At 30.9% G+C, this 24,598-nt stretch overlaps 1 protein-coding gene across 3 annotated transcripts in view; it reads right to left on the bottom strand.

Moving 5' to 3' along the window:
* The window catches only part of LOC115877652 (multiple C2 and transmembrane domain-containing protein), a 153,580-nt gene that overhangs the window by 81,576 nt on the left and 47,406 nt on the right, over positions 1-24,598 (bottom strand). For 2 of the 3 annotated variants that reach the window (XM_030893907.1, XM_030893906.1), the window contains exon 1: positions 15,194-15,353. The exons of the other annotated variant lie outside the window; for it this stretch is intronic. In XM_030893907.1, the coding sequence (XP_030749767.1) occupies positions 15,194-15,227 (34 nt within the window). In that variant the 5' untranslated portion in view covers positions 15,228-15,353. Of the gene's footprint in view, positions 1-15,193; positions 15,354-24,598 lie in introns of those variants that run through there. 3 annotated transcript variants of the gene reach the window in all.

Below are 24,598 nucleotides of genomic sequence, written 5' to 3' on the forward strand. Positions count from 1 at the left end.
TCTTTGGCAAGTCTGTCTCCTTCTTGGTTGCTCACAACATTGCTGTGGCTTAGTACCCAGCACCGAATAGCCTCGCCTTGACGCAGCCAGAACAATGCTTCTCGGCAGTCCATCACAGTTTTCATCTCACTGGTTGCATGGTGATGCTTCTTAAAGCGACCAAGCTGCCAGAGTATATCACGGTATCTCCTATTGGTCTATCAGCGATTTTCCCTCGTATACAACTGGCTGCTTCTTTTATAGAGTAAACCTCTGCTTGTAGAATATTACAGTCATTAACAAAATTAAAGATATAACATTGCATGAAGGTGAAATTTTGGTCTCCTTTGATGTATCTTCGTTGTTCCCAAGTGTTCCAATTCCGCATACTTTAGGCTACTTGAAGGAATTACTGAACGCAAATGGTCTCGACAACAAAACTGTGAGTGAATATATTGAGTTTACATCGTTATGTATGAAACAAAATTGTTTTCAATCAGAAATATGTTTAATAACAACTTTTTTGAACAGCGGGAAGGTACAGCAATGGGTAATCCATTGTCTCCATTTTTGGCTAATTTATTCATGAGCAGGTTTGAAGTGGAGGCTAAGAATCAGTTTGAGTATTTTCCAAGAGTATGGTTTAGGTATGTGGATGATATTTTTGCTGTTTTTGACACACATTCAGACACTATAGATAATTTTATTTCTAAGTTAAATAATCGTTTTCCTTCCATTAAATTTACGCATGAAATTGAGAGAACAACGACAGATTACCATTTCTAGATGTATTAGTTATTAGAAATACTAATAATTGCCTGGAATTTGATATCTATAGGAAAAATACGACCACACGCAGATATATTCCTAATGAATCACATCATAGTGTTGAACATAAAATGGCTAGTTTAAATTTCTTAGTTCATAGATTATTTAGTTTCCCACTTTCCAACGAAAGATATGAAATAGAAAGAGATTACATTAGGAATGTAGCTGAGTATAATGGATATTCTCCTTCACGAGTTGATCAATTAATTAGAAAACGTAGGTATAGGTTAATGATTTCTGAAAATTCGACTTTTCAAGTGGAGAAAGATACGTCTGAATATTTTTCGATACCGTTTGATAGAGAGTTATCCCGTGGTCTAAAAGGAATTTTTAAGAATGTCAATTATAAACTTGTGTATAGTGCTAATAATAAATTACAACAATTATTAGGTAATCCAAAGAATAAAACACCTCCACTGGAAAGGTCGGGTATTTATGAAATTTCTTGTAAAGATTGTAATCAGAAATATGTTGAGGAAACTAGAAGATCAATATTAACTAGATTTAAAGAACATTTAGCTCAGATAAGATATGGTAGACCGGATAAATCTTCCGTTGTCGAACATATTGTTGATAAAGAACATTGTATAGGTCTTAATAATTTAAAATTAATTAAACAACTCTCAAATTACAGGCAATTAGATGCATATGAAAGCATCAGAATTAATAAATGTAAAGATAGTATGAACAGAGACAACGGTCCAATTCCTTCAAGTTCTTTGTTCCTACTACTCTAGTGGCGGAAATCTAACTGTTTTGCTCAGTGGGTTCTGACTCGGTTGGCTATATTTTGCCACGCCCACTCGGTGCCCACTGAGCGAGTATATAATCGCTCAACTTGTAGATTGTATTTTAGTTTATAATCATCTGCTGATGATGCTAACATGGTTAGCGAAACGCGCGTCCAGTGTAAAAGTAAAAGTGTTTTGGTGTATTGTGGTGATTTAGTGTTTTTATTTTGCTGTGTAACACCAAAGGTTCCAACCCTCAACTGTAACCCTTATTCTAATTACTAAAAGCCTGTTACATTTAACTTTAACAAACTGGGAAAGTCATTACACAACACAAAGGGCTAATTACATAAAAGATGCGAAAACGTGTCATATGCGATGGGTGTGGAGGACATTGTTTTATCTGACCCGGAAAAGCCATTAAATGTTACGGTATATCATAATGGCGTGTTTTTCCAGGAAGGCGACCCTCGCGTGACACCTACGATGGGAAAAGTTTTTGAAGAATTAGAATATTTTTCAGTTCTGTCCTTAAAAAGAAAAATATATCCAAAATAGGAAATACATTTTCGGTCAAACTTTTCAAAATTAATTTTTCAGTCAGATTTTTGTAATATCAAACTTTGGGATTAAGGTGGTAAAAGTAATTATTATAAATGTTAATTAGTGGTGGCGTGTAGTTCAATAGTTTGCAGGTGAAAAACAACCAGCCCAAAAGAGATCCTTTTTGGGGTATCAAATCGTGAATTTAAGTCTGCATATTAAAAGATCTTATTTTATTAAACAAGAGACAGAAAGCATCGAAAGAATTGGTAACACGTCCCGCTTGTATCAAGCCATTAAGAACAGTTCCTTAAATAAAAAAGAAATCTCGAGAGCAGTGAAGATATATATTACAAGACAGTATTCATACTAGCGATGGGAACTATCGAATGAATTAGACTATCGAATGTTTAATGAATGAATGATTTCAACTATCGAATGGTTTTATTCGAATAAAATCATTCATTCATTTGTATACTAAAGCATATGTGACAAGTTCGCCAAGAAGGGACTAAATGGTTATCGTTGAGCCAACGACTATCGAATGCAGCTTAGTAAATGAAATTTAGTATCTGTTTGATTTTTTGTATGCACATGCAGTCAGTGCATTATTAGTTCTTCCAAATTTTATAACTTCGCCGTATAAATACTGTGCTATTTTTTGCGTTTATTAAAATAGTTAAAATACTAAAATAGTAGTTACTTTTAATTTTATTTATTGACGATTGTGTGCATGTGCAGGTGGTCAAAATTTTTCCGAAAATTTGTGTGGGTTTCCGTAGTCCGATCTTTCAATTATTTAATTTTATATGATATATGGCCTATTTTTAATGGGAAATTTTGAGAAGTAACAATTTTAAGAGAGATGAGATGAACTTACAATTAATTTTAAAAATACATATTTGTATTTTAGATGTTTTAATAATATGAATTAGTTGAACTTAATAATCATATTTAAGTAATGTGGTTAAGTAAATGGTTATCGAACTCAAACTATGGGGTGAGAAAATTAAAATAAAAGTTTTACACGTGCCAATTTAAAAAAAAAAGTTAACGATGTTTGTATTTTGTTTATGCTAATTTTCTTACATGTAGTTTTTTGCGAAGAAATATTTCATTTATTTTTTAAAGTAAATGCCAGTAAAAGTAAATATAATTTTTAAATAGTAATATAAAGCACCTAATATAAATAATTTTGATTTGTAATTTTTTATTTATATTTTCCTTCCATTACACTGCATGCTTAGAAAATTAATAAATGTTTATATTTCATGATTTTAAAATTTGTTGTTAATATAACAAATTAGTTCTGTAATTATTATTATTTAATAAACCAACGTTGCCACACACAAAAAATTTAGAGACTATATTATTTCTAAATAGGATCTAATATAAATAATTTTGACATCTAATTTGTTGTTTATATTTTGCTACTACTTAAAAAAATATTTATATTAAATCATTTTAAATTTTGTTGTTAATAGGTATAACAAATTATTATTGTTATTATTATTTTTAAACCAGTCTTTGCGTAAAAACATTAAAAATAATTTTCCTACATCCAAAATAACAAGTATTATTGCAGTGTAACAACAGAATATTAATAAAAAAAATGCAGAATATATAGACATACTAACCCTAACTAACTAAAGCCAATCAATAATATTCTTTGCTAATATCAACTAATACCAAAATATGGCAACAGCGCCCTTCATAATGTATTTTCTGTATAAATACTAGCACCTCAATAAAAAAAATAATGTGTCCTTATCTATATCTGACTCCGCAAAAAATCAAAGATGCCGGCTTTTCATAGCATTGCCACCGACCGCTGTCGGGTTTCTCGAAAGAAACCCACGTCGCCGTGCGACAACTAAAATTCAGTTAATATTTTATTATAATCGATCCTGACGAATAAATGAATGAATTTTATAAATGAATGGTTTTTACTGCCGAATTACTAGAATACAATATTTCAAGGCAGATGACGGATCTACTCGATAATTTTTATTCGAATAGTTTTCAACGAATGTTTTCTTACTAACTATCGAATTATTCGAATGAATTGCAACTATCGAATGTTTCGATAGTATTCATTCGATACTTCCCACTACTAATTCATACCGACCTTGATTTTTGGCTGTGAAAGTTGGGTATTAACTAAAAGATTGAAGAGTAAGATCCAAAGAATGGAGATGTTATATCTACAAAGAGTACTTTGGGTAAGAATGAAAGATGGACTAAGGAACAGCTTTATAAGATAGGAAATAAAAGTAGATTCGATTTTGAATAAAATTGAGCAATGTCAGCTTAGGTGGTATGGAAGGTGTATTCGGGTAGAAAGGTTTGGTTTGGTTGTGAAAAAAACTAAAAACTCCGTCCACTAAATTTTCATGTTAATATTATTGTGTAATATTTATTATAAGGAAAAATTAATCCATAACTATATGATAATCTCAAGATTATATTGAGTTAAGCTTCTCATGTGTATCTATTAAACCCTATCTAAACATTTACCCTTCATAGTACTACGATTGTTTATATAGCAGATAATCTAAAGCATACTGGAGGATTTATTTAATGTCTCACTAAGATGGTATAGGTATATTGTAGCTTCTAAAATTAATAAATAAATAATTTGAAAGCAGTTGTTACATTCACTTTCAAGAACCTTTCAAGAACTCATTATTATAGATATAATATCACAGAGTACACACATATACATATGTTCTATGTGATAATATTTTATTTGCTTCTTTTTTTATATTACTTTGTGACTAGCTGACTCAGCTATGACTAGCTGACTCACCTAACAGTGAAGTGAAGAGTTTTTTTGTCAATATTATCGTACAAATGAGTGAAAGACCGAATGATCTGTAATGATTGAAACCAATCGATTTTACTGTTGATGTCATTATATGCTCTCTACATTTTTGTTTGCATCTGAGACGTCAAGTTGCAAAACGTTTTATCCTAAAAACGTTGTTTCGAGATAATACGCAAAAACTGTTATAGTAAATGTTTGAAGTTTTTATTTTACAAAAAAAACGCGTCCGTTGAGTGGAATCATTGTTTTGTGTCTGTTTTTTTCTAGAAGAGAAGAATAGATTTAAAGAAAGAAATAAATTTTGATATTCAATTTTTAAAGAGAAAAGAACACAAAAATCATTCGGATAAGGTGGATTTTGTTTTAGGATGCATATTGCTGGTTTTGATACAGCAAGATATTTGATATTTTTTTTATCATCACTTGGAATTATTAGGTATGCTATTTTATTAAAATTTAGTAAGGATTTGAAATGGATAAGACGTCAATAATAATATTATACTTCAGTAAAAAGCCTACAAAAAATGCGGGATTTGCAATAATGACAATAAAGCTGCAGTAACGTAATTTGTAATGAATTTTATATAGGAATAGGCGATTTTTGCTGCAGTTTGGGACTATGTTTAAGAATATTTTAGGGTCCACTATTAATATATGTCATTAGGCATTTTTTTTTAAATGGATAAGGTTATTTTTGCAACTTTATGCCTCATTTCAATTCAAGTATTTCCTATAATATATTTGTAGACTTTATTATGCTATTTTCCCACTATTTTCATTGATTTGCAGTGAATTTTTTTTTTTTAGAATTTAGAATGAGTGGGAGGGGGGTTAATCACTTCGACCTTACAGATCCATTGTGTCCCCCTTTCTTGAATCATAACTCATCATACAGTCCCAGGGCTTTGACAAAAGCCAGTATCTGGGACGGTTTTATAGAGGGTAGTTCTCCATCTCCAATATCAGTCGTACCAAAATTCATGGCACGAATGGTTGTCGTCTCGGCGCACTCAGTGATGAGGTGTACTGGTGTTTCACCACCTTCCCCACAGAATCTGCATTCGCCGTTTCTTCTTAGTTTCAATCTACTGAGGTGTTCATTGAGGAGACAGTGTCCTGTTAAAAACCCCGTGACAATCCGAAGATTGTTCTTACTCAGACCCAGGAAGATCTGTGATTTTTCTTGATCATAAGCCCTCAGAAACTTCTTATTTATATTATTATATTTATAATATTTGCAGTGGAAATCAATTATTATAAATAAGCTACAAGCGTGTGTGACGTGAGCTGTAACTTGCGGAAGACAACTGTGCCAAACCTAATTTATTTAAAAATTAATTTCCTGTATAACTTAGTTTTCCGTGATTTTATATTTAGTGAAGAAATCACTGAGAAAAGTCGCTTCCTTCTCTGAATTTTTTTTTAAAGTATAACCACATAAACTCGTTATGAAATGATCGGTTCGGGCCATGTTAGGGCTTTGTGCATGTGAAATAACTAATTACGACCTTTTTGGCGGGGTCAGAAATTTTTTATCCCGGAAAATGTCAAAAATCTGTCAAAAATGTATAACCATGTTTTTTTACCTTTCCTACGCGATAACTACTCCTAAACTAATCAACTTATTGATTGGGAACACATAGGCGGTGATAGCTAATTAGTAATTATAGTTCCATATTCAGCGTATTTTTTTTGGAAAATGGATTAAACTCAAACATTGACTTTATTGTATCATGGTTTTAGGCAAGCGAGAAACTTTTTTATTTGAAGGAATTTTTACATAGTATCTGCGTATGAAATAAAGAAAAACTATTGAAAAAGTTTTTAAAACTTGTTACAACCTTCTATTACTAATAGTTTTATAGTTATCCTAAACTAGATATATAGAATAAGCCGCGCGCGAGACCGATCGGCGCATCTTGCATTTTCTTTTAAATGAACGATTTTCAACAGCTTTTTTATACGTTTTTCTTGTTTTCAAAGAAAATTTATTATTATAATATAGGTACTTAATGATGTTCCAAATATGGGAACATTAACATCAACAAATATCAATAAATAATCAAGAAAAAAAACTTAAATACAATTTTTTTGTAATATAATTGCCCCAATTAAAAATATACGTAAATCAGAGAAATTTGTAAAACTACTTGACATTTAAAAAAAAAACTGAATAGTAACTACCGCAGTAAATTTTAAATTTAAAAACATTTCTAGTAATTTTCGGTGCAACCTCGAAGTAAAATTGTATGTAAATATACTTTTATAAAAAACTTGAAATTGCAATTTGCCAACTTTTCAAATATAGGCCAGCAATGGGTATTTGAAAACGGCAAAAATTTCTACTTTATAAGTTTGAAACTACAGAATAACTCGAAAAGGTATATTCTTTTTTTATTTCCTATATAATTTCATATACATTTGTATTTTTATCATCATTCTCAGCTCATACAACCATTTTCGATTATGGTGTAGCATCCCTCACATATTTAGATTCTCCCTTTATAATCGTGCCGATTGGTTGACTATTGTTGGCTATGCGGACCCAAGTTATCCCTGCTAATTTAAAAAAAAACAAATATTAAATTAACTGCGAAAATGAAAATAATATTTTCTGAATAAATATGATTTTAATTAGCAGCCAATAAAATTATTATAATCATTGAAAATACACCAACCCAAAACGTGTTATTATTTTGGACTTTTGTAAAAAAATAAAAATATTTGTTTTAAGTTAATTAAAAGATAATTTGAAATTTATTATTTACGTTATATATGAGCATAATATGTACGTATATCATACATATGACGAAAAACAATTAAATAAATATTATTTTAATATACCGGGTGCGTCTCAAAAGTGACTCACCCCCGAGGGGTGTCTCACTCGGGTAAAAAATGTACACGTACTGCCAAAATATCCTTCCACTGCTAAGCGACTGCCAATGACTATGAAGAAGACTGCCTATGACTGCCATGTAATTATTACAGGCGACTGCCATAAGACTGCCAATGACTGCCAGCGACTGCCAAGAATATGTACAGGCAATTCCAATAATGAGACACCCCTCGCTCACCCCTATAACTTTTTTATTTTTTTAGATAAAACCACGATATTTGGTATGTTAGTACATAGAAATAAATTGGGATTGGTTGAAATATTCAATTGTTTTCGGTCACTTCCGGTTTCACCGAAAATCACTATAACTTTTGGTTTTATATGGCACCCTCAGTATTTTTTTTACTTCCTTCGATAGAAAATGACACTCTGAATAGAATGATATATCATATGTCAGCCTTTGACATTTTCGCATATGGTTTATTTGAAATTGTAGCATGCGGTTCATAACGACAATTTGACTCGAAATACCCAGTGTGTGGTATCAAATTATTCGTAAAAAATGCTTTTCTGAAATATGTTAATGAGTCGCCCTCGTTCCATTTGAAAAAATTGAGATATGATTAAAAATACGATTTGGGCATCTTTTAACCGGTTAGAACAAGACACAAAAAACATTAGACGATCAGAACTATTTTTCCAAGGCTCCTTGATTAAAAATTAGCGTTTTTAACACAGTCACGCCACTATAGATCGAAATTTAAAATACAATTTGTTTTTGAGCAAATATGTCAAAAGTTGACGTATGATATGTCATTCGATTCATAGTGTCATTTTCAATCCAATAAAGTAAAAAAATGCAGAGAGTGCTATTTAAAAATCAAAAGTTGTAGTCATTTTCGGTGAAACAGGAAGTGACCGAAAACAATTGAACAGCCCCGGATCTACAATTTTTTTGAACCGGGGCAAAAAATTGATAGTTGCCCCCTCTCTCCAGCGTTTGCAATAAATTAATTTAAAAAACTTACAAATATCTAGACATAGGTAGGCATTTTTCGTAAACGGGACAGAATGAGCCCTTAAGCTTCATTCAGAACCTCCAAATTAGTGGAATAAATTAGTGGTTTCAATTAGCGTACAAGTTTGTTCCTTTAATTTCAATGTAAGCATTCAGAACGTCTAAATTAGTGGTAGTCATTTTTAATTAGTAGAAAAAGTAAACAAAACTTTTGACTTTTCTACTAATTATACTTCAAATTTTGCGGGAAATGTCATTTTGGCCATTGATTGGCATCCGTCAAGAGAAATCGTGGTTATAAATCAAAAGTTTACTGTTTTATAAGCTAAATATTTGGCTGTCTTTATGGATACAATTGACTACCGCAAGCTGTTGCTAGGATATTCTATTAATTTTAATTGTGTTTAAAAAAAAACATTGTGAATGATCGTAAACTAAAAAGTAAAAAGTGTAATAATTGAAACCGCTAATTTAGTCCACTAATTGCGAGGTTCTGAATGAAACTTTAGAATGTGTTCAAAAACTATATAACTGAGCGTTTTAAAATAAAATGAATACTTGATAGAAGAACGTAAGGTGCATACTAGGCGCTTTGTGGGGCAATTTTTTTTATTTTCAACCATATTATATTATGATTTTGGCGCCCCCTAACACAGGCGCCCGGGGCAGGTGCCCCGGTTTGCCCCCCCTTAGATCCGGAGCTGCAATTGAATACATTAATCAATACCAATTTATGTCATATACTAACGTACCAAATCTCGTTTTCTCATCTAAAAAAATAAAAAAAGTTTAGGGGTGAGTCGTTTTGAGATGTACCCGGTATATTTAGTTAAATGGGTTACGATACAGTTGAAAGTTTGTTTTCACATTAACTACAGGCGATGAAGTTTCCATATTTAATATAAAATATTGAACATTACGAGCTAACGAATTATTGTTTGTGGGTAAACTATTATTGTATGTGGACTATTGTCAAATTACGCTACAATTTGAAGTATATTATTGAATTAACACTAATTGATAATTTGAAATTGCACAATTCAATTCAAATCAATATATTTGTTTACCCTAATAAAACGTAATAGAACTATAGTTGGAAACTTTATTAATTAATATCTATGTAAATTTATAATTTTCTGTAAATACACACATGTAGGTATATTATACATTATTTTACTGATTTTTTCCTGCATTAATGATTACTAACATTTCAATATTTAATTATTTTAATGCTATCATTGTACAAAAATATCATTATAATCAATCAATATTAAAAACGTTGTATTCCAGTTTTGAATAAAAAACATTAATATAATTATTTACAGCTATTAGAATATCTTGAAAACATGTTGTTTTAAAAAACTGCGTATTCAAAAAATACCAAAATGCATTATTGAAAAATTATGTGTAAACAATTTTGTTACAATGTTTTTGGTTGCACGTGGCTTCAAACCATAATTGAACAATGCAAATGCTTACAATAATAATATACAGTATTGGCCAAAAGTGGATGAACCAATACCAATAATTGCGAAGAAAATCAGATTTGAGGTGTTAAATATCAAAATTATTTTATGTACCTTTGTATGTTAAAAGTTTAATACATTCTCACCAAAATACTACAAACAAATATAAATTCTTCTGTTAGTCTTATCATTTATAGATAAGAATTGGCAAATATTGCTTTTTTGTCTTGGCCAAAAATAGATGAACCAAATATTTTTCAAAATCGTTAGTTTCATTTGTTCTGCTTTTATGAACAATTGCGATTTAAAAACATTTGAGCTCTTGTGATATATCATGCCACGTGGAATTAACTAGTCTGCAGATCTTAAGTTGCGAGTAGTGAATGCTTTTAAGGATGGTTTGAAGCAATCGGAAATCGCTAAGCAATTACGCCTTGGAAAATCAGCGGTACATTATATTTTAAAGAGATATAATGAGAGAGGAGATGTCTCTATAAAAGAAAACCAGGACGACCTAAAAAGTTGGTCCCAGTATGATAAAAGCCATAAAACGAATTTCTTCACAAGATCCATTTTTGCCGTCACCGAAGATAAAAGCAAAACTTGAAGAAATGGGCTATCCACCAGTGAGTACAAGGACGATCCGACGTAAATTAGTTGACCAGAAGTTGTTTTCCCGAAGACCCGCCAAGAAACCACTGCTATCAAAAAAAAATTTGAAGGCCCGATTAGCATTTGCCAAGGAATATCAAAACTGGACTGTGGCACAATTGAAAAAAGTTTGTTTTAGTGATGAATCAAAGTTTAATTTGGTGTCATCAGATGGTATTCAACATGTAAGAAGACCTCCCAACACAGGATTGCTACCAAAGTACACGCGACCCACTGTAAAACATGGTGGGGGCTCAATCATGGTATGGGGGTGTTTTTCTGGGTATGGGATGGGGCCTCTCCATAAAATTGAGGGCATAATGGATCGGTTTGGCTACAGAGACATTTTACAAAACCTTTTAGTGCCTTATTTGGAGGAAAAAATGCCAGTTGTACACTACTTCCAATATGATAACGACTCTAAACATGCCTCACAATTGGTTAAAAGGTTTTTGGAAGATGAAATGGTGACTGTTCTTAAATGGCCATCGCAATCCCCAGACCTGAATCCAATAGAAAATTTATGGGAAATTCTAGATCAACACATTAGGACCAAATTCTACAAAAATAAGCAAGAATTATTTGCAGCTTTGGAAGAGTCTTGGAAAAATATCGATTTTTCTATAATTGAAAATCTTCTGGGATCCATGCCTAAGCGATGTCTGAAAGTAATTAAGAATAAGGGTTATTACACTAAGTACTAGTAAATTATAAGTTAATTTTTCAGTTTTTGTTAACATAAGATTTTTTTTATTAAATATATATTTTGTTCATCTACTTTTGTCCAATAGTTTTTTCAATTTAAATTTTTTGCTACCTTATTAAAGCACATTTTAAAAAAACAATGCTATTTATTTTTATAGCACTGACACTAGACTTCAAGTAAATATAGCTCAAATTTAAATTTTAAACATATTAGGAAAAACCCATTATTTTAACAAAGTTCATCCACTTATGGCCAATACTGTATAGACCACATTTATTTGGAGTGCTTCAAGTAATAAAGTAAAAAAATACCGAGGGTATCACTTAAAAATCAAAAGTTGTAGTCATTTCCGGTGAAACAGGAAGTGACCGAAAACAATTGAATACGCCAATGAATCCTAATTATGTCATATACTAACATACCAAATCTAATTTATTAAAAATAAATAAAAAGTTATAGGGGTGAGCAACTTTCGAGAAACACCCGGTATAGTACTACATATCAGAATTTGCTTTATCCTAATCTTGGTAATACTAATGAGATTAGTGGAATACATAGTAACAGTCTCTCTTAATTTCCTTAAAAGTTTATTCTGCGCATAAAAAAAGATTAATTACACTTTCCCTCCCTCTGACCTTTTTTTTAATCTTTTTCTCTATTTGTCTTAATTAACTGTTAATGTATTTTCCCTTTTTGTTTTATTTAATTTTAATTCTTAGAACCTTTGCATGAAGATTTATTTTATTATTTTTTCTTTCAGTTAATTTTCTATTTTCTCTTAAAAAAAATAAGATATTCTTTATGTGACAAACACCAACTTATTGCCAGTTATTTCAATAATTTTAACACCAATTCTGGTCAAAAATTAACCTAAAATTACGAGGCGCTGAAGGTAATTTATAGAAACTATTACCACGCTATTACATCGATAACGCTTTTATACTTTTTTACTATTCAGCGGGAATTATGTTTTTGCTGGTGAATAATTATTATAACAATCACTTAATTAACGTCAACTAAATACCTAATATCCTTGATTGCCTTTGATTAAAATTTTTCTATCATGTTTATAAAAGGTTTTTGTGTGATTTTATCGGATCGAACAAAATTGTTTATAAAAGTGGTATAAATAAATAATAATACAATGGTAAAATAATGATATCTATGGAAGATTTATTACATAAGAGGTGTATTCAATGGATAAGTATTTAGAAAAAATTGAAATGAATGAAATTTTATGACTTCAAAATAAATTTCCGACCTTTTAATTCAAAAAAGTGATCAAGTTTTTCGATTATTGTGTCAAAAAACACGATATTTTTTTTTTCTTTTTCTTCTTGAAAATTTACAAGCCTTTTTTAAATCTAAAGATTTCTCAATGTAAAATATTACTGCTTTTCAGTACAACTATAATGTTGGAACGAAAAAGGAATACTTACATAATAATTATTTATTTTTGCCCGGTGTTAAAAGCAAGGTTAGAATTTGACCGTAATCGGATGAAGCGTGGCTAACGTCATATTCAAGGCCTGACTGTTTTGACAGTTCTACCGAAGTGGTCCAGAATTAGTAGTCGTAAACAAACCAATTGTTTTCATTAGTTTCGCAACAAATCTGTGTTTTTACGCGTTGCTATGCTAATAAAATTATACTAAATAATTTTGAGTGAATAGTGAACTATCTAGATCCGATTCATAACATCGTACCCACGAAAAAAACCATACTTTCGGTAAAAATTATAGTAACACCGGCGATGCCGGCTGTGTGTCCGGACTAGGAAAAAGTTGGGGAATTTATATAAAAACATAATTAATAGCGTTAGTGTTAGTGTATAGTGTTAAACCAACGTAAGTGACGTGTATTTTTATGTAAAACAGTTTTCGTTTCTTTATTTTTACTTTGTGAAATAAAAAATTCCGCGACATTGTTCTGTGCCTGTGCCTTGTAGCAGCAATTATAATAAGTCCTCAGGATCTGTCTACATTCTCCTTCCCAACAATATTAACTGTAACTAGGTCACGTCCAAAACCTACAGAACATGCTGTGCCTACAATTTTTCCAAATCAACTCTCTTATGGACCCTCTGTGCATGTTCCCATAAAAAGAAAACAAGATTTGGAAATTCAGGATGAAATAAATATTGAAAAGTATTATTATTATTATGAAATATATATTATTATTATGAAATGGCAATATATTTTAAAGAAATTAAATGAATTTGTACTTTATTTCAGTATTTTATATAAAAAAATGATATATTTACCTTTTTATTTACGATTTATGGAGTAGGTTAGTTGATTGAACATCGAACTATAAATTACTTAATGTTAATAGTTAATTCTATCTGATATCCACATTTTTTAAATATGTTAGGCAAATTTTTACAATTATTTTTAATTAAACTTTAAAATGTATTCTGCCGTTATCATATACAATACATTTTCTTAACTTGTCGATAAACATATAGTTTTCAAATTTTTTAATATTGGGAAACTTTTTACCACAGGTATATTATTACTAGTTGCTAAATACTCGCTAACGCAATTTTAGGACACGCTTTATATTATCTAGATTTTATTTTGTTCATCTTATGCTGTAGTTTATTTCATATTAATATTCGTGCTTTAGATCTAAATTTTAATGCTATTTAATTACTTTAACGTGATAAAAAGTTAATGTTATTTTTTAATACCTTTCTGTATAATATTTTTCATATTTATATCTGGCAAAACTATCAATAAATACTATTATTTATGCAAAAACTATATGCAGTACCATATGGCACAATACAAAAGCCGGACTAGTGCGGTGACGTCACAAATCGATGTTCTGGCCTGTATGTCATGTTGGTTATGGATGAAGTAACAGACCAGGTGCGTCTCAAAAGTTTATTTTTCAAATAAAAAACGAGATTTGGTAGTAGACAGTTAGTATATGACATAAATTAGAATTCAAAAAAATCCTTTATGGGTATTTCGCCAAGAAAATCTACAAAATAAAAACATTAATTTTATATTAACAGAACGTCAACGGTTTCTTGTAAACGTATCTGTTTTAAAAAAGTAAAGTGTTCTCAAATAATTGAATTTAAATATTTTAAATAGTTTTTTTCTTTACTCTTTATATTTTTTTTGCTTCCGACGACGGAAAGAGATAAACTTTCGGAAACGTTAAGCATTTTTTTCTTTGTTAGGCAAATTTGTATAACTGTAAACATAACTTCTGACAAGCAGTTTCCGTTTAGGTTTAACGCAGAAGTGTTTACAAAAAAAAAACTATTTTATTTTGTAGATTTTCTTGCAATGCAGTGGCGAAATACCCATATTGGATTTTTTTGGAGAGACATTTTTTTTTCTTAAATTTTGAGAACCACTGGATCTTTTCTGGATTTTCTTTCTTGTAAATTTAATTTACTACCTATGTATGTTGCCATATTATCAAGAAATTATATTTTTTAACTAAAAACAAAAAAAAATTCCAAAAGATTTTTTCAAAAATTTCCAAATTTTCATTTTTTTTTTCGCGAAAAAACCTCATAATCGTGTTTGTGGGGTCAAAATCCCTAAAAATAATTAAAGCCTACTTACGTACGTAAGTGTACTTACATATTCCTTTAGTGTTACTAAATGTCATCACCATGTTTAAAAACACCGCGAAACTTTTTTTCCAGTTCAAAATAAATAATCACTATCAGTTTATTGCCACTTTCGAGCATCAATCACGTCAAACTAGAGAAACGAACACACTAGCGAACTCAACAGAACCATCGCGCTTTCTGTTTAAACACAATATGCCGATGATATTAAAGTAACTCAGTTTAAAAAACATAAATTTGCCATTAAAACAATTAATTTAATTATGTCGAATGTCATTAAGACTGAGTTCGCCGTATGCGCGAAAACAATTTTATGAGCCGGGAATACATATCGGCAAATTGACCGGTAGAAATATTTACATAAACAATACAATAAATGTAATGAGGATATTAAGTAGGTAGAAGTACTTTGAACCGTAAAAAGTTTTTCAATATCCTATATACGTTAACATTAACAAAAAAAAACTACAATGAAAAACGTCAGAACAAAATGTAGGTACCAAAAAATTAATTATTATTTTATGTAAAACAGCACTGTGTCCAATCCACGGATACGAATGTTTCAATGGTTCTTTTTAAGTAATGGAGATAGACAAACTTTACTGCAGAACATAAAGATACCCAAGATATACAAACCAGGTATAAACAGAAAAATGCCTAGTGTTCAACTTATTTATTAAACAAGTTTATTAAGAAAGATTGTTTTATATGACTATTATACAGGGTGGTCTGAACTGTCCTAAAATGCTTAGTTTTGGAGATACAGGGTGTAGAAGTTTCATTTTTATTTTGATTTTTTCCAAATAATTTCTAAAGTAACGTCAATATTCGGATAGAAATTGATGTTCTCTGACATGAGAAATTTGATTTTGATGTCAGTATGACTCCTACTTGTAGAGGGCGACACCTACATATTTTTAACTGGTTTTGATGAGTAATAACTTTTTGTCCGTACCAGTATAAAACTACTGAGTAAAAAAATATAAATTTTCGACGTTTTTTACATAAAAAAGGTCTCTTGGTAAAAATCGCTGCGAGGAATGGTTCTCGAGATATTTGGAATCGAAATAATAAATACCTGTCATCATTGACATAAATAATTAAACATGTTGAGACTAAATAGTTATTAGACTGAAATCATAAATTTGAAATGATTTTGTGTCAAAAGTTCAACAGAAACTGTTTTATCGTCATTTTTTTCGAGGAAAAATTTATGATTAATTTAAAAAGATAAAAACTTCCCAAAAATTTATCATTTCTCAACATGTTTATTTTTTTGTCAATAATGACTATTCTCAATATCTTGAGAATGGTTGTTCGTAGCGATTTTTACCAAGAGACATTTTTTACGTAGAAAATCACGTAAATATATATTTTTTTACTCAGTAGTCTTATACAGGTACGGACAAAAAGTTATTGCTCTTCAAAACAGTTAAAACACATGTATGTGGCTCCCCCTGCAAAAAGAAGTCATATTAACATCAAAATCAAATTTATCATGTCAAAAAACTTCCAGACACCATTTTTCATTCATATATTGACGTTAATTCAGAAGTTATTTAGAAAAAATCGAAATAAAATAAAATTTCTACACCCTGTATCTCCGAAACTAAGCAATTTAGGACATACATTTATACAAACTTTTTTACTTATTTTTGTTTGCAGAATATGCTGCCGAAGTTTCCGGAATACACTGCGGACCACCCTGTATAATAATAGTATTTCCATAAATTACAAAAAATATTTTTACACCACTTTTTATTTTTGTTTCAAGATTTTAGTAGTTTTATATATTTCAAATTGGAAGAAAAAGATCTTTCAATGAAAATTTCACACCTCTACTTTTCAACCAATAACATGCTTTAATGTTGACTAGTTACCATGGCAACTGAAAAAATTTCCGGAAATTTTTTCGAGGCGCCACGAAACTTTAGTGGGAATTTTTTGACAGTTGAAAAGGTAAACATAAGATCTACAATCATAATGTGAATGAACTACAATGTCTATATATTGAAATATTACCCATTTGAGTTTTAGTATTTGATGTAACTAATAAAAAATATAGTTCTGCCGCTTTTATTTAACTAAAGCTGGTATTTTTCTATTTAACGAAATATGATGGATATATCTATATGATTTTTTTAGAATTTATTTCATGTTGAATTATCTTCAATGCCAAATCTTTAATGATATCGACTAATATAGCAAAATAATAACGAAACACATTTAGTAATTATAGGTTTTATTAATATTAAAAACACAATTATTGTAAATGTTTGTAGGCTGGCTTGAATTGGTGGTTTGAATCTGGGTATTTTCTGTTTTATTTTGCATTGTGCTCTGATCATGATTGAACTGGCTAGTACTTGATGAAATGCTCCTCATGGATTCAATCATCTGTTGATGATGTTCAGCGTCCAACTGTAAGTAAGGTTTGATCGACTGACTATTACTATGTCCAGTAATTTTAATGAGCTGTTGTTCACCAACTCCTTTCTTGGCCAAATTCGAAACAGCTGTTGCTCTTGCAGAATGATTGGTTATTTTAACTTTTTTAGTGTCAATTCCTATATCTGAAGCTGCTGATTTAAACCATGAAGATACAATGTTCTTACCAACTGGGCTATTCTTGTACCATCCTTTCGAATTGGGTTGATTCCAGTATGGGTTTGGTGTTAAGAATAGTCTGTCGGTTTGAATAAGATTTCCCCTTTTTTCCATCAACTTTCTAAACAAGCGAACCGGACACATTTGTGGATTTTCGAAATTTCTAATCAACCATTTACTATCCGACAGTTTTTTAGAACCACCTTGTGTGGTTTTAGAGAAAATTGGATTATATTCTATCCGACCTTTTGGGTTTCCGAAATTATCAGTTTCTTCTTTGAAGTATTGGATACAAGCAGAATGTCCTTCCCCTCCTCTCCATGCCAGCTCATGTGAAACTATGTGAAAAAATTTACGCTGCAACCCATCTGGAGTATTTTCATCCCACATTTCAATAATTTTTTTGTATTCGTCACTGGTTAAGGCTGAAGCACTCACTTTTCTTTTTGCTGAATCTCTCTGTAGTATTTTGCGCTTAGCATCGCGTGCAGCTCTGGCGGTCACAAATTCCACATCAGAAAACGGATTAAATTTTATTTTATATTTTTCGTAATAAATTTCTTGCAACTGCTTAGCAGTAGAGTTCCACATCACTTTGACCACACTTTCCTTATAATCTTCAAAATTTTTCTTTTTCATATTAAATGCGTAGTCCTCCAGTATAGTAGCCAGCTGTACTACACTCATACACTCATGAATATTATACGACTTTTCATCACAAAATTCAACAAACTGTTTCCATACACTTGATTTTGATTTTCGGGTGTTATCTGGTTTTATATTTTCAATTTCTTCTTTAATGACTTGTTGGTTTACTTTTCCAAATCGCGACATTTCGCTATACACTTCTTACTCTACGTACAGACGTTTTAAAACTAGTAATAGCTTAATGACAGAATCGCAAACAAAAATGACAAAACACATATATGTCAAAAACATCAATACCTTGGCCAACTTAACAAATTGAAATTATTTTAAAATATCATGTTGGATTAATATTTTTTTTCAAATTTAGGTGTGTGAAATTTTCTTACTGAATACCACGCAAGCTTAAATTATTCCTGGAAATTTTCTTTCGGGCACGAATATTTTAGGAAAATTATCCCTCGTCTTCGACTCGGGATAATTTTCAAAATATTCGTGCCCTCAAAAAAATTTCCGAAAATAATTTAAGCTCTTGTGATATTATAAGTGAAAATTTCAGGTATAGAGGGCGTTCCATCAAAAAAAGGGAAGTTTTTTCCCTTGACTTTCTGATCATTGTTTTTAAAGTTTATTTCACTTTCTGGAGATTCAGGTAAAACCTTACAACTCCTGTATTTAAGGTTCTTTGTTACCTCCTATAGGTGAGCCTTTAGAAAGTAATGCACTAAATATTTCTGAAACCCCTGTATACGGGACGCGTCTCAAAAGTGGCTCACCCCCAAGGATACTATATAGATAAGGATAGTTCGATTCCTATCTTCCTGCACTGTCAGTTTTTTTACGTCATCTACTGACCGAGTTGAAGTTGGCGCTAAAGATTTTAGACAGTGACAGTTATTTTTGCATTTGACGGACGAGCGCACAGTGCGTTGGAAGATAAATTTAGCGGGACAAAAGCGTTTGGTTAGAAGTAAGCCAAAAAAATGTGTACTGATAAGAATAAATAGTAGACATTCCAATTGATACAAAAATGCATGAATATTCTTTGTATTTCGATACATTTTTCATCAACCAAATTTGGTCGTTTTCTGCTAAGCAAGGCAGAGATCATACGAAAACAAAATATTTACAAGTGCTTATACAAGAAAGCCAAATTATGTTGAAGATTGCCAAAGGTATGTACTTTTCTATTGTACGTATATTATTTGTTAAAATCCTTCGTGCCTTTGTTCTGCAGATATCAAACTTTCACTTTTTTTTCAAATAGCGATATATTGAATGATGTAGACCTTTTGAGTTACCAATAGTTACCACAGGTAGTCACAGTCACAGGGAGTTCAAGCTTAACAGGTGAATGCCCAAAAAAGATTCATTTCAATCGGATAGTATAAAAACAAAACAACTCCATCAAAAGGCACTGAGTTTAAAAAATTGTCTTAGAGACTTACTATATTTGAATTTACAATTACCGAGTGTTAAAATTAAAATTAAAATATCTATCTTATTTATTATTTTCAAAATAAAATATATTTTTTTAAAATAAATTATAGAGTTCACATTATAATTATAGTGTCACAAGATTACAAATTAATTTAAAAAAAACTGCTAAAGAGTTTTTTGATATCATAATTTTATGTATTTGGCAATAGTTTACAATACGGTTTTTGTGTGTCATGTACGAATAATATCATAGTTTTATTATCTTGTATTTATTTATTAATAAATTAAGTTGTTAATAAATAAATAAATTTAACCATATAGTTGCTATATATTAGACCATTTGCTACGTTCTTAGATTTTAAGTCCCAAACATTGCCCTTGAGATTTTGTCCCGCTAGAATAACCATCCGCCGCACTGTGGAGCGCTGGTCAGCGCGTAACGTAGCATTGGCTCATCCCTTAACTTTTTTTACTTCTTCAGATAAAAAATCGAGATTTGGTATGTTAGTATATGACAAGATACGTAGTAGTATGTCAGTATATGACAAGCTACATAAGATTGATTGACGTATTCAATTGTTTTCGGTCGAAATGAATACAACTTTTGATTTTCAAATGGCATCCTTGGTATCTTGTTACTTTATTCGATAAAAAATGACACTTTGAATGGAATGACATATATATTAGCATGATATATATAGGAATGACATATATATTAGCATGACATATATATTAGCATGACATATATTTTAGCATGACATATATATTAGCATATGTCAACTTTTGACATTCTTGAATATGGGTTATTTGAAATTGTAGCATGGAGTTCATAACGACAATTTGACTCGAAATACTAAGTGTGTGGTACCAAATTATACTTAAAAAATGTTTTTTCCGAATATGCTAATAAGCCACTCTTGTTCGGTTTGAAAAAATTAAGATATAATCAAAAATTCGATTTGTGCATCTTTTAACCAGCAAGGACAAGACACGAAAAACATTAAACGGTCAAGTCTATTTCTTCAAGGCTCCTTGATTAGTGTTTTTAACGTAGCCATGTCACTCTAAGTTTTAAGTGAAAATGTCAAAAATGTCATATGATATGTCATTCTATTCAGAGTGTCATTTTCTATCGAAAAAAGTAAAAATTTAAAAATCAAAAGTTGTAATCATTTCCGGTGAAAGAGGAAGTGACCAAAAACAATTAAAAACGTCAATCAGTCCTAATTTATGTCATATCCCAAGTAGCATTTTCACGACTTGCGACCACATGTTTACTAAACACAACGTTGGATTAATTACAAAAAATAGTTAGCTCCCTACCTTGGGTATTAAAATAAATTTAAACGTTTTTATAACGTTGTGCCGACGTTGGACTAGTACTACAGCAAAGTAGAAGCTTCTGCGACGTCGAATAAACGTTGTCTTGTAACCTTTTTTGCTTAAGTGATCTTTAGGTGATTCGGACAACTTGGGTTACAACGTTGGACAATATAGAGTTTTCCGACGTCAGTTTCAGGACTTATTCCAACGTTATGCAAACGTCGTCTGTTTTACTAATTCCAACGTTGTTTAGATTTCCTTATTCTTACGTTGGTAGGACGTCGAGTCACTACCTTTTGCAACTGTATTGAACCATAACCTTAAATTTTAAATTTTCACTTCATTGTTCTGTTCAGTCAGACAGTTCAGTGCTGTTTTTGTTTTTATAAAAAACTTAATTAAAATGGGACATAAGAAAAGGTACATATAAAACTAAATTTAAATATACATCGACATATTTTACCGATAGTTTATCCACTCCCTCGTTTATTTATATTATAGGGGCGGCACAAGCTAGACTCTAGGATGACTAAATTAGGCAATCTTGCGACTAGTATACCTACCTGTTAAGGCCGAACTGCGACTTTATTAGTCCAGTATGCGACTACTCGAACTACTCCATCTTAATCTCCAAAACAACAAAGTGAAAGCCGCCATGTTGTTAAATAAGAAAATGTTTCGTTCCTAAAATAGCAATTCCTGCTTTTTGAATACATTAACTTGAAATATTTGACCCTAAAAAACACGCCGAAACAATTTTTTCGACTGCGAATAAATTATTCTCATTTTACTAAAATAAAAAATTCAAGAAAATTTTTAAAACTTCTTTAATTTTAAGGCCATTACATTAGTATTTTTCAAAGTAGAAACAATACATTTATCAATAAAGTTGTTTGCGTTTAACTTTTTTGCCTTGGGTAACGAGTTACAGAGTCGGTTAAAGTGTTTCAATAATTATGATCTTCAAACATCCTCCACACTTAAATACTTTTGTTTTGTTTTCCTTCACTGCCATCTGACATAATATGTCTCTAACTAAATCATAAAAATAATATTTTTACTATAATTATCCCAATTTAGGATAAAACGCGACTTAGACGCCATATTAGTTTTGTATTTCTGTGAATTAGGATTTTAAACAACGTTGCAGTTTGTACTAAATTAGGCTGCTAGCCAACGTCGGTATCCAACGTCGTTTCGACCCAAAAATTATTCTCCAAACTAGTGCAGACTAGGGTTGGCACGAGGTTGTGCCGACGTTGCGCCCCGACGTTTGGTCGCGTGACACAACGTTGTCCCGACGTCCAAATGCTGATTGGGATACTAATATAGGAAATCTCGTTTTGTTATCTGACAAAATAAAAAAGTTAAGGAGTGAGCCACTTTTGAGACGCACCTGGTATAATATTTTTCTATTATATTTCATAAGAACAAAAGTTTAAAAAAATCCATAATGTCCCTATAAAATCTGTTCAAGTACTTATATTTATTGTTATGTTGTCCTTTAACAGCATATCTACTACTGAATAATTCAGTTGGGCCGAAAAACCCTGGGATGCACTGCGGATTTCACATTCCTTGTTGATTTATATCAACCTGTGTTTTTACAACTACCTACTTGCAAATATAGTAGATTTTGACATAATATTTTATTTAACAAAATTTTATAAGCGTTAACTACCTACTAAACTCACCTTTGCTCATGTTTTACATAAAAATTAGACAACAAATCCATTAAACTAGATTTATATTTGAAATAATAATAAATCTCTTTTAAACATATTTTAATTTTCCTGAAAATACTAGGAAATAACGACAGTTACATAAAATTACAGTGCATGGTCTAAATCAATTTAACTGAAGTTATCAGGGCAGCTTTTTGATTTATTCATACTTAATAGACGAATAAACTAGCTGAAAACCGTCAGAGACACGACGGATTCAAAAGTACACTCTCTGATTTATACATTTTTAATACTTTAATAGACAGTCTTGGGAATTTATTTCTAAAACGAGATCTTGCAGTTGTTTTTGGAAAAATGTTTTTTTAATTAATAAAAATCCAGATATTTGCTTTATGTGTACAAATATTTTTTTTTCAAACTTATTATTTATTAAGTATGAAAGTGCGAAAATATATTATTAAACTGACATAAAGTGTTAAATTCAACGAGCCTAACCGTAGTTTCTTGATATACCGGGAGCGACTCAAAAGTGGCTCGCCCCTATAACTTTTTTATTTTTATCAGATAAAATAACAAGATACCCTAGTAGCATTTTCACGAATTGCGACCACATGTTTAATAAACACAACGTTGGATTAATTACAAAAAATAGTTAGCTCCGTACCTTGGGTATTAAAATAAATATAAACGTTGTTGTGACGTTGTGCCGACGTTGAACTAGTACCGTATGATCGAATAAAAACGGCGTCAACGATGGCTATGAAATGAAGATCGCTGTCATTTTAAATGTAAAATTATATGGGAAATGTCATCGATCGTCATTTCCAAGCCAACTGGACGCCGATTTTTTTCGATCATACGGTACTACAACAAAGTAAAAGTTTCTGCGATGTCGAATAAACGTTGTCTTGTAACCTTTTTTGCTTAAGTGATCTTTAGGTGATTCGGATAACGTAGTTACAATGTTGGGCAATAAAGAGTTTTCCGACGTCACTTTCAGGACCTATTCCAACGCTATGCAAACGTCGTCTGTTTTACTAATTCCAATTTTGTTTAGATTTCCTTATCTTCCTCTTAGTTGGTAGGACGTCGAGGCACTACCTTTTTGCAACTGTATTGAACCATAACCTCAAATCTTAAATTTTCACTTCATTGTTCTGATCAGTCAGACAGTTCGGTGCTCTTTTTGTTTTTATAAAAAAATCTTAATTAAAATGGAACATAAGAAAGGTACATATATTTAGAATAGGTATAGAGGGCGGCACAAGATAGACTCTAGGATGACTAAATTAGGCAATCTTGCGACTAGTATACTACCTGTTAAGGCTGAATTGCGACTTTATTAGTCCAGTATGCGACTACTCGAACTACTCCATCTTAACCTCCAAAACAACAAAGTGAAAGCCGCCATGTTATTGAATAAGAAAATGTTTCGTTCTTAAAATAGCAATTCCTGCTTTTTGAATGCATTAACTTGAAATATTTGACCCTAAACAATACGCCGAAACAATTTTTTCGACTGCGAATAAATTATTCTCATTTTACTAAAAAAAAATCAAGAAATATTTTAAAACTTCTTTAATTTTAAGGCCCATTAGTATTTTTCAAAGTAGAAACAATACATTTATCAATAAAGTTGTTTGCGTTTAACTTTTTTGCCTTGAGTAACGAGTTACAGAGTCGGTTAAAGTGTTTCAATAATTATGATCTTCAAA

Source organism: Sitophilus oryzae, unplaced genomic scaffold, assembly GCF_002938485.1.
Source record: "Sitophilus oryzae breed Bouriz unplaced genomic scaffold, Soryzae_2.0 scaffold_1496_pilon_pilon, whole genome shotgun sequence".
Classification (NCBI taxonomy): domain Eukaryota; kingdom Metazoa; phylum Arthropoda; class Insecta; order Coleoptera; family Curculionidae; genus Sitophilus; species Sitophilus oryzae.